General features: G+C 52.8%; 1 protein-coding gene across 1 annotated transcript; it reads left to right on the top strand.

The window, feature by feature from the left end:
* Positions 2,680 to 7,240, top strand: LOC110388211 (green-sensitive opsin). Its single transcript, XM_021377239.1, has 5 exons — positions 2,680 to 3,040; positions 4,757 to 4,925; positions 6,108 to 6,273; positions 6,395 to 6,634; positions 6,819 to 7,240. Exons 1-5 carry the CDS (start codon positions 2,680 to 2,682, stop codon positions 6,948 to 6,950), a joined length of 1,068 nt encoding a protein of 355 aa, XP_021232914.1. The 3' UTR covers positions 6,951 to 7,240.

Here is an 11,649-nt window from a genome sequence, read left to right as displayed (position 1 = left end):
CTGCTCCATGTCTGGCTCCCCAAAGTGGGAGAAGTCCAGGTCTAGTCCAAGTGAAAGTCCTCTTGGTCCCATTGTTGGCAATCCTACATGTGAAAGGTTTCTGGCTGCCAAGCATGAAGCCAAAGGCATACCATGCGTTACGTGGAACACAGAGAGGAGAGGGTTTGCTCTGGTCAAAGGAAAACTTCTGTGCAAAAAATAATGAAATCGATAAATGATGATGATGATGATAATAATCCTAGTGATCCTTTCCCACAACTTCAGTGCACAGTCCAAAATAGACTTTCATTTCACCTCCTTCTCCCTTAAATCCACTCCCTTTGTACAACTATATTACTCTTTAGAAGAATATGAGACACTATAAAATGTGGCAGAAAGTCTCATGAAGACGCATTGGGAGGTGAAAACTAACTCTCCCATGAGATAACCATGCTTTTATATAAAGCTTTGGAGAAAAGAAGCGGATCTTTCCTATGCTGCTGGCACAGCCAGCAAAGTTCAAGTCTTTCAAAGATGGACAGTCAGTGATATTTTCCATTTGAAGAATTGCCTTCTACCATGGAAGCTGGGAGTGGCACACTGGAATTGAGATGCACATCTGCACATGCCTTTTTGTACGCAAAAACATGCTCAACTTTTGTATGTCCAGAATCCTGTAGTCAGGAAAGCCATGAAATAGGTCAAAGCTTTGAGAAGTAGAGCTATAGGACTGCTCCACATGAACCTCCTTCCCTCAGGGAAGATCTCACGGAAAGACTAGAAGAGACTTAGACTGGGAATTTATTGACTGGAGGCTTCACAGGATGTGCAGGGAGATATTCCTGAGAGGCACAGACATCCCATGGGGATCGCTTATCCCAGGGCACCTGAGGCTGTTGTGACCCACTTACTCTTGCCATGTCCTAGTTCTGCTCCTCTGACCTGTGCAGATGGATCAGTGGGCCAGCGATTAGGGCATCATCCATCCTACCCACACCTCTCAGCCTTCCGCTCCTGCCCTCTAGCTCCAAGACATTCCAATCTTGCAGACCTCATTCCTCCAGCAAGACACTGTTGACTTTTTCCATCTACGTTGCCTTGGTGGAGGGCAGCAGTGGGAAGGAGGCTAGCAGCTTACCGCATTAACAGATCAGGGCCATTAATGCCACCAGATGTCAGAGATTAATGGCAGAGCTTCACTAAGGCGCCTTAGGCAGGACTCATGGAGAAGGAGCACCCATGACCCAAAAGGAAGAAATGGGAAGGAGCTTGGGAAGGATGGAGCACTGGTGCTCCGAGCTAGTGCTGACCCTGCTGAGAAGGTGTCATGATCTTGTGTGCTCTGGAATGGGAATCCCACACTATACAATGAATGCTAAGAGACGAGAAGTTTATTTCCACCCCAGCATGCCTACAAGCTGGTGTTGCTCTCTCTGCACCATCTCTGGAAGGAATTCAGGACATCAGCATCACCAAAGTTTCCTTTCCTTCCCCCAGTACATTCATACTCTTCTTCTCCAGCAAACAGCAGTACTTTGCCAGGCTGTTTTTAGTGCTGTGGCCAAGGACCCTTTCTAAGCCCTGCCAATCCTTGTAAAACTGCAACCAATACAGCTGCCCTGCAACCTGGGACAGGGAGGAGACACAAGTGGGAGATGATCATCACCACCTCCTTGGGAGACCAGGGGGAAGACAGAAGAGGAAACCCAGCCCTTTGCTCTCTAGCACAATCAGGGTGCAACACAGCTGAGCTGCCCCCCAAATGTTTTGTTAACCAAGACGGCAACCTTTGGGCTGGCAACATCTTCCCCTCCTGCCTTTGCCCAGTGCTGTACATGTAGGTGGCCCTTACCCACATCAGCAGAGCTCAGTTGTGATGGGGACACATACCCAAACCATGTGGTGCTCACACTGAGCCAGGCACCTGAAGCGCAGTGTGGACAAAGTAACTCTGCACTTCCCCCAACGACTTGCCCAAGGGCTGATAAGCCGTGCTGGGTAGCCCTCAGGCCCCAAACCCTCCTACATAGTCCTTCAGCCACCCAGGAATGCCCCAAAGGCTGTGATCTAACATGGACTCAAGCACAGACCCATTTCTCCCATCAGTCACCCAAAGGAGCTGCTCCCCAACTCACCACCTCTCCTCCTGCCTTTGCCCCTCTCCCAAAGGGCTCCCCAAGCCCTTCCCTTCCTCCCCACCACCCTTAAACAATGTTAAACACTTATTGGCAATTAATACTCTTTAATGCAGGTTTTGGGGCCAACTGGCTACTTAGAGGGTGCTTAAACCATCAGCCCCTCTCAATCCCGTTGCCCTTGTCATACAAACTTAGCCTAGCCCCTAATCCGGCCTCCCCCCGCGCTCCCTCGAGGAGGCCCAAAGGTATAAAACCTCCCTGGGCACGCGGCACCGCCGGCCCTCGACACGGCACGGGGCCAGCGCACCACCTCTCCTTCCCCCGGGATTTACCGGTGTTTTTAGTCATTAATTAAATTTCAGAGCTGGGGGAGGGATCTTTTGGTGGGGTGTTTATTTATTTATTTATTATCACAGAGTTGAGGCTTCCCTTCTTTTTTCTTTCTTTCTTTTTTTTTTTTTTTTTGTAATTGGGGTCAGAACAAAATTCATTGCAGTAGAGCACTTGATTTAAAAAAAAAAAATACCCTTAAAAGCAAAGCAGCTGCCATAATACTGGCAGGATGAATGGGACAGAAGGTATCAATTTTTATGTGCCTATGTCCAACAAGACGGGGGTGGTGCGAAGCCCCTTCGAGTACCCCCAGTATTACCTAGCTGAGCCCTGGAAATACCGCCTTGTGTGTTGCTACATCTTCTTCCTCATCTCCACTGGTTTGCCCATCAACCTCCTCACTCTCCTGGTCACCTTCAAACACAAGAAGCTCCGGCAGCCGCTCAACTACATCCTGGTCAACCTGGCGGTGGCTGACCTCTTCATGGCCTGCTTCGGCTTCACCGTCACCTTCTACACAGCCTGGAATGGATATTTCGTCTTCGGTCCCGTTGGCTGCGCCGTGGAGGGCTTCTTCGCCACGCTGGGAGGTAATGGCTGCAGAGTGGGATGTGGGGGTGAGGGCCAGGCTGGGCAGAGGGTGGTCTTGCTTCTTTATAGGGCTTTAGAAACCCAATCCTGAACCTTCATGGGGCTGATGAGATGGCCCTGGCTGCACGGGGCAGAGTTCCTCATGCAAGGCGCTTCTTCCCTATGGCTAGAAGATGGGAATTAAAAAAGATTTATGCAAGCATGATCTTGATGCCAAGAAGCACCCATCTCACTGCTCTATATCACCCATCACTACTATATAGCACCCATCTACACCGCTTGTATATGACTACAAGGAAACGGGAGGGAGTCCTGGTTTGCAGGATCAAATCTAGGGTCATTTGGCCAAGCTGCCCAGCATGCATCCAGGGGTCTTGGACCTAAGTTACACAGCTAGCGAAAACCTGCTGGGGATGGCCACCCTATGTCCTTGAGTCAGCATCACGCATCTTTGCCACCTTGTCCCAAGGTGAAGCATTTGGGAGGATTCCAAGGGGAAACAGACATCCCAAATTGGGAAAGGGACCACTCAGAAAGGGTATGGTCATGGAGAGGAGGGCTGCAAGACAAAGAGAGCGGTGATAGCTCATCTCAGGGCAAAAAGAAGCTGAGGCCGCCCCTACCAGAAGAGGAGAGCAGCAGCACAGAGGGGAAGGAGGATTCCAAGTTTTGCAACAACTGCTCAGCTCTGCCCCACTTGCATTTGATTTGGTTGCTCTTTGGAACTTCCTTATTTCATACCTCAGGGACACGAGTGTAGCTAACGCTTCACCCTTCAGAAAGCCCCTTTGCAAAACAGTAAAAATTCACTTTGCACCCCAAGCCTACACAGCCATCCAGGCCCACACAACACCTTCTAATTTATCTGACAGCAGCAAATCTTTGTGCAGAGACTCACACACACTGCAAGGACTTAACTTTTTTTCCCTTAGATGGGGTTATTCCTGCAGTGATGCTGGTCTGAACAAAAGATGGATATTCTGTTAGGCAAAACAAAGCAAGGCATCCTGATCAAAGCCAAGGACCAGGGAGTGGTTGGTCTTGGGCTCCGAAGACCATATGGGTCTGCACCATCTCCTGTTGTGAAAGCCTGCATTACTTACACTTCCAATTTTCCTAGCTAGTAAAGAGAAGGAGGCTCCTGAGCGCAGGGAAGAAAGCTTGACGGGAAGCAGTCACTGAGCAGCAGGTCTCCAGCGAATCCTAGCACAGGGTGTAGTTATCAGCAGATTATCACAGCTGGGGGCATTAGCAGGCTTACAGCACCGACTAAACGCTCCCAATCCCCTGAAGTTTAATTATCCCTTATAAATACATGTGCATGCATGCCCACCCACACAGCCACCCCCCGATCCAGCAGTGGCGGAAGGCTCATGAAATACACATTGAAAGGCACCAACGAGTTTGGACACATCTGGTATCTTTATCGGAAATTACACTTCCTTGCACCCAGGTGGAATTCTCCCTGTTGATTTTTTAAATGATTAAAACACCACAACGATCCCCTCCTCCATCACCAGCATCCCACTGAGGAGCAGATACTCCTCTCAGCTCCCAACATTTTGCACATTTGCAATAGATTCTTAGTTATCGAATAGGATGCTGGCTATCTGATCCCGATCTCCTCTGCTCTTTGCTGATCCCATGAAGGGAAGACCAAGGCTGGAGGAGCTCTCACCATCACTGGACCCTCTCTCTTTCCCTCCCTCCTGCAGGCCAGGTTGCCCTCTGGTCCCTGGTGGTCTTGGCCATAGAGCGTTACATCGTTGTCTGCAAGCCCATGGGAAACTTCCGCTTCTCCGCCACCCACGCCATGATGGGGATCGCTTTCACCTGGGTCATGGCCTTCTCCTGTGCTGCCCCACCCCTCTTTGGCTGGTCCAGGTGAGTTGGGGTACCCAGACACCTTGGTGGGACAGGAGGAGTGCTCATGGCTATGAAACTTCCTGGGCTTCACCCAAGAGGCGGGGAAGTGTGAACTCAGGTGTAAAACCCATGAGGGCTCAGAATCTGCAGCTGCAGCAGCCCTCCACGCCCTGCAGAGGAAGAAGGGCTTCCCTAGGCACTGCTCATCCCACCCATGCTGTGAAGGGTCCATTTCTCCATACAGGTCCTAAAGGGTGTTTGAGTGACCAGCCCAGTGGACAACTCTGAGCAAACCTGACTTGTGCCGCTGCTCCAGCACTGCTGCTGGGAGCCCCACAGGAATTTCCCCATTATTTCTGCCATGCTTTCCCTGCATCACACCTGTCCTACTGCCAGCATTGCAGTGAATTTCACTCCTGGCTCTTGCACACACACATCTGCCTCTTGCAGGCACCCACATCCCCTGCCAGGAGCCAGTGCATCACCCAGAGCACAAGGGAGAAATAAGTTGGAGGTGATTTCTCTAATGCTGCAGCTCCAGCCCCATTTAGTTCTCTGCTGCACAGCTGTCCTGCAGGTTGTAGCAAGCCCCTGCCACTTCCCCGAGAGTGGGCAGGAGGTGGCTTTGGGGCAGCAAAGTCCCACCACCACAACCCTATGATGGGACAGAGGCAGACAACCCCTCTCCAGCCTTGGGTCAGCACCTCTGGCCAGGCAGGTCCTTGGTTGAATTGCATTGCACCCTTTAAGCCAGGGCCATGATGACATGAGCCCAACACAACTGAGCTCCTGAGAGCTCAGCCCACTGAGCCAGCAGCTCCCGTCCCTGCTCAGCATTCCTCCATCTGCAGAGGGAGCGAGCAGGTGGCTCCCGGCAGGCAAGTGCTCAGCCACGTAGGAAGGAAATAAATAGCCCGCTGCCCGTGGGAGGAAGCGGTGTCACAACAAAACGATGCTGTGCACCCAAGCGCAGTGTGTCAGCGTGGTGCAAGCAGCACCATGGGAGCTGTGCTGCAAAGCCAGCGAGGGCAGGAGCACGGGGCAACGAGAACATGGAGCAGAGGAGAAGCCAGGGAGCAGCTCCTACATGTGCCATTCTGGGAGCAAACATCTTCCCTCGGGGTGCTGGTCCCCTGGTGGAACGTCTTCGTTGTCCTCAGGGAGGGTCCTGCTGATGGTCCGAACCTTTCTCGCTGGCAGGTACATGCCGGAGGGGATGCAGTGCTCCTGCGGCCCTGACTATTACACCCACAACCCTGACTACCACAACGAATCCTACGTCCTTTACATGTTTGTCATCCACTTCATCATCCCGGTCGTGGTCATCTTCTTCTCCTATGGGCGCCTCATTTGCAAAGTCCGAGAGGTAACCCCTGGGGTTGGGGGGCAGAGAGGTGGATGGGGACAGGGTGGGCAGTGCGAGCAGGGATGAGTGTGTGGTGCCATGGGGGAGGCTGGGGCTGCCCCTCACCACCCCTCGCCCGCAGGCAGCCGCGCAGCAGCAGGAGTCAGCCACCACCCAGAAGGCGGAGAAGGAGGTGACGCGGATGGTGATCCTGATGGTGCTGGGCTTCATGCTGGCCTGGACGCCCTACGCCGTGGTGGCATTCTGGATCTTCACAAACAAGGGAGCGGACTTCACCGCCACGCTGATGGCTGTGCCTGCCTTCTTCTCCAAGAGCTCCTCTCTCTACAACCCCATCATCTACGTCCTCATGAACAAGCAGGTGAGATGTCCCAGGGCATGGCCCCTCACCTGCCCTGGGCTCTGGTGTCACCATGGGCACCTGGATCCCCACCAGCTGCATCTCATCCTGGGGAGCAGCAGAGCTCGGGGTCACTGGAAACTCTCAGTCCCACGGCACATCCTCACTGGCCTTGAGTGCCAACATTCTTCTTTTATCTTCCCAGTTCCGTAATTGCATGATCACCACAATCTGCTGTGGCAAGAACCCTTTTGGTGATGAAGATGTCTCCTCCACTGTATCCCAGAGCAAGACTGAGGTCTCCTCTGTCTCCTCCAGCCAAGTTTCACCTGCATAGACCATGGACAGTTTGAACTGGGTGACGGCCGAGCTCGGGGACCAAGACATCCCCACACCCACAACCATGTTCCACTCAGTCACTCCCTTGTGCGCTGAAGCCCTCCCCTGCTGTCCTGCATGCTCCTGCCTGGCAAAGCAGCTGTGCATGTGCTGCTGCTGCTTCCTTTGTCCTCATCAGCGTTGTCCCCCTGGTGCCAATGTGGCCCCCTGAGCTCTCCCACAGCCCATTCCCCGGGCACTACACACCCTGCAAATCAACATCATGCTAAACCCATCCTGGGCACAAGAGCACAGGAAGGGGGGAAAGAACCCATCCTGGGCACAAGAGCACAGGAAGGGGGGAAAGAGCAACCCAAGGTTGTTCTGGGGAGAGGAGGGAGGCCCTTTGTAGCACCTGCTGGTCCAGGAGGGAGAGCTGAGTCTTTGACCTGAGGTGTATATGCAGACACCTTTCCCAAAACACTCACATGCACATGCAGAGCTGCAGGGTGGGCAGCAAGGAGGGTAGATACTTCTCTCACCAGGACACCACTTCCATCCCAAGTTCTTCAATCTCTGTAACACATCTGCAGGCACCAAAACCCAGCCAGGTCCCTTCTCCAGCTCCCAGGAGCTGCTCAGCATTTGGGGATATTCCCTACCCACCCCAACTGCCAGCAAAGATCCCTGCCTGGTTCACATCACACTGCAACAGCAATGGGAAAGCCTGAACTTGAAATTCTCCTCCCTGCTTCCTTGTTAGCATCCCCCTCCCCCTGGTGCCCAAGGGAGTGTCTCATTTCCAAAAAATAAGCATACAAAGACAGCACCACTGCAAAACCCCAGCAGCACGAGCCCGTGCCCGCAGCACTCCCAGCTGCCCCTTCCCAGCATAGGAGGACCCGACTCTGCGGGGCCACGCATCCCACTGACGGCACCGCCGGCAGCGATCGATACCCACGGTCTTTATAAATCAATATAACAAATGGAGCTGTGAGAGGGCTCTGCTTCAAGCCTGACTCCCCGTATCCCCAAGACAACACTGTAGATATATATATTTTTGTCTTGGAACCTGTAAATATTTGCTCACGTCCTTTGAAGTCTCTATCTTTCTCGGCCCTTTCCTTCTCCCAGCTCCGAGGCACTGAAACTGTCTCTCACCTTGGCTGCTGCCGGACATGCACCGCCAGCCTTGGAGGGTGGCACCAGTCCCCGAGCACTTTCCTGTACATATTTTATAAATAAATAACGTTGTGTCAGCACAAGGACTTCTACAGTTGAGAAGTAGGGATTAAAAAATAAGAAATAAACAGAAACAGCACCAAGAAAAATAAAGATGCTCAGTCCTCTTCCTTTCTCTTGAGCTGCATTGATGAGATGCTGATGTCCGGCTGACAAGTCATCGTGCTGCTGCTGGAGATGAGCCCGGAGCTCTCCCAAAAGCCAGGAAGTGGGGATCTGAGGAGAACTGAGCCCACATCACAGAGCTGAGACTAGTGATTGTCCCCAGCAATGTAATGGTTCTATTAGCATCAAAAGGGTTGGAGGCAATAAGAGACATGGGGAGGGCAGAGGGCAGCTGTATCACAGCCGGGGGCAGAGCTGCTCACTGCCCAGCCCAGCACCAGCCATTATTTTTTTCTCTTTTTTTAAGCATCCCCCATATAGCCTTTAAATAAAGCTTCATCAGAACGCTTTCTGCAGAGTCCAAGTTCCCCTCTCCTCAGGGCCCTTAGAATTGGCAGCGTTAAGGAATTGGCAGAGTCAGGGAGAAAATGTTCCCTGTGCCAGGGAATCTGTAACCAAGGGTGATCCCAACTGCACCCACTGCCCATATCCACCCCCTCCTTTCTGCACACACATGCCCCTTCCCATGCATTTGTCCTACTCCTTTGGTCCAAAGCAACCCAAACCCATGGGCAGTCCAGGGCTTGTCCCTGGGGCAGGGATGCAGGAGTAGAAGCTCTGGGCACAGCTGTGCCCTGGGGAGGGGCGAAGGGCGCTGCCCCCAGCCCCAGCTCCCCCTGCACCCAGCAGGACCCTATCTGCATCAGCCCAAATTCAGGGCTCCCAGCGTGGGGGGCACCGCGGCAGTGGGTCTCAGCACTGACAGCTGTGCTGAATGGCTCATCCCTCCTCTCCTGGGCTGTAGGATCCTTGCACCACCAAAGCACCATTTCTTTCTTTGAGGTGAGGGAGAAGAGGGTGGAAGCACGGGGGCTGTTTTACAAATGGTTTGCAAAGGAAACCCACTTGGCATCATCCCACTGGGGGACATATGCATGCAGTGTATTTGGGAACACAACCCTCCATAAGCACACAGCCCTCTGCTCCTGTGCTCTCACGTCTCGCTTTGTTTAAAACGTTGCAGTTATCGGTGACTGTTACTTCGTGCAGTGATGCTGGGAGCATGGGAACTGGAGAGCAGCCCATGGGGCAGGGAGACTGCGGTGGTGGGCTGAGGGTGTGCAGAAGAGGAAGGAACAGAGCACCCTGCGGTGGCTCTGCTCGAGGTGCTGCAGCTGGCTGGGCAGCAGCAGGTGCTTGCAGCAATGCCTCCTGCCAGCTGCTTTGCCAGATGGGCAAAAACTTTGCAAAAAGTTGGGTTTTCATTTTGCAGTTTTGTTTTGTTTTCAAAGCCAGCGGAGGTCATGAGCACCTGGCCCACCCCTGCAGCCCCAGGGATGCTTTGCAGTGGGGGCTCTCCTTAGCAATAGTTGTGCCTCCTGGGTGCACCCTGCCCGCTGCTCACCTCCCCTTCAGCAAATCCCTGCAAATGCTCCGAGCATCCAACCTGCAGTGCTGCTTTCCCCATGGCATGGCAGTTTGGCTCTTGGAGTGCAGCAACCATGCAGCTTGTCCCCGGAAAGAAAGGCCTCCCCTATAGCCCTCGTGGATCCAATCTCTCTGGTGCTGAAAGCATCCCACTGAGGGCAGGTCTCCATTTTTCCTTCCCTGCACTTTGTTTTAAACACTGTTGGAGGTGTGAAGCCATAATTTTCTCACAGCCACGCTCCCCTCGTTTATCAGATCCAGGGGCTTTTAAAGATGTTCTCTATCGATCCAGCACTTATTTATACGTGAACAATAGGAGAAGATGGTTAGTTCAGTTATTAAATTTAGAGAGCTGACAAAAGCAATCAGAAGATGTAACACTTAAGAGGAGATTATAAGGAGAAGCAGCAGGAGCCCACATTCCTGACCCTTGTGTTTCAGATCGGTTCAGATGTGTGTATCCATGTATTTTTACTGCTCAGATGGCAGCATGAGAAAATGCTACACTTGTGTGCGTTGCCCCCAAGGGGGTTATCACTAACTGATGGTGCAGCAGCTCGCCCAGTCTGAATTCCAGAGGCTGTGCATGGGTTGCACAAGTGGGGACCATCCTGGGGTCTGAGAGCCCAGCAAGGGGCCCCACAGAACCGGGGGCATATCCCAGCATGGGGCAGAGCAGCAGTGCAGGGTGGGCCTGGCCCCATCCCATAGAAATGGGGGCACCTCGACCTTCCTCTTGCTGGGACCGTGCTTTACTGACTAAGTACATCAGCATTTCTGAGGATTTGGGAAGGCAGACAAATGGGAAGCTGATTTCGAGATTCCTTAACTCATTTTCACACAGTTCAGCTTAATTCATCTTCATTATGTTTCCTTTTCACTAAAGTGCCTCACTTTGCAAGGACAAGACATCCAGTGGCAGATTTTTTGTCCTTTAAAGTTTGATGAAGCTCGTGTGCTGATCGTATCTGAAACCAGCACACTGGGTTGGTGTAGCCATGAAATCAGCGCTCAGTTAAACAGCTGGGGCAGGAGCTACCCCCCACACACATCCCAGGGAGCTGCCAGCCCCAGCTCTTCCAAAAAATCACTCAGAAGCTCCTTTTCCATAAATGCATTGATATCTCCAGGCCCTGCTTGCTTGCAAACAGCAAGGATCTTTGCAGTCTCTGTCATTCATAGCAAATAATTGCGTGCAGAGCAGACACCTTCTGCAGCCCGTGGTGGCTCAGCCCCTGGCTGCTGCTGCCTGAATCCACACGCGATTGAGAAAAGCATCCAGACGTAGACCAGAAAACTGAGACAGCTGGAAATTCGGGCCCAAAGGGCATTTCAGCATCTTAACTCTTATCCACACTGCAGCTGGGATTGCTCCTCCTTACCAGAGTATTGCCGTCATCTGTTTTAGGAAAACTGCAGTAATTGGCTCAATTCATTTGAAATCAGTTATCGTTTGTGCAAGCAGCAGCCAGGGGAAAAGCAGCCTGTAGTTAATAACATCCCTAATTTGGAGGCATCCTCGCGGCTGAGGGAGGTTCCAGCAGTGGTGAGGATGGACGTGAGGCTGCGGGGTGAGGGCAGGACCCATCCCAGCCCCATCCTGCCCAGGGCTGAGCCCTTAATACTGGACTAACTCGGGCTCCCCCCAGGATGGATTTATGGCATCGGAGTGCAGAAGTGGTGGCTGGGATGTCGGAGGGTGCAGCCTCATCCATTTGTCTGCCAGAGGAAAGCATCTCCTTGTCCAGAGGAGCCAGCAGCTCTGGGGACAGCAGGAATAAAAATCCCTCCTTCCCTCTGCACTGCCCCATTCAGAGGGCTGGGGGGGGTTCACATCCTACCCCCACCCCTCTCCCAGCAGCACAGACCCCGGTCCCCATGGGGAGAAGATGCCCCCAGACCACTTCAATGAGCTTTCTGGAATAGCTGCAGATAGCGGAGCT

Source organism: Numida meleagris, chromosome 25 (assembly GCF_002078875.1).
Source record: "Numida meleagris isolate 19003 breed g44 Domestic line chromosome 25, NumMel1.0, whole genome shotgun sequence".
In the NCBI taxonomy this organism is placed as follows: Eukaryota; Metazoa; Chordata; class Aves; order Galliformes; family Numididae; genus Numida; species Numida meleagris.
The sequence above is the reverse complement of the archived record's forward strand: the minus strand, read 5'-3'. Positions and strand labels throughout refer to the sequence as shown.

What these genes read in the sequence shown, in the direction of transcription:
- LOC110388211 (XM_021377239.1), top strand. Translation starts at nt 2,680, where the DNA reads ATGAATGGGACAGAAGGTATCAATTTTTATGTGCCTATGTCCAACAAG. An exon ending in CTTCTTCGCCACGCTGGGAG is followed by an intron (nt 3,041 to 4,756) that starts GTAATGGCTGCA and finishes TCCCTCCTGCAG; the next exon opens with GCCAGGTTGCCCTCTGGTCC. An exon ending in CCCCTCTTTGGCTGGTCCAG is followed by an intron (nt 4,926 to 6,107) that starts GTGAGTTGGGGT and finishes TCTCGCTGGCAG; the next exon opens with GTACATGCCGGAGGGGATGC.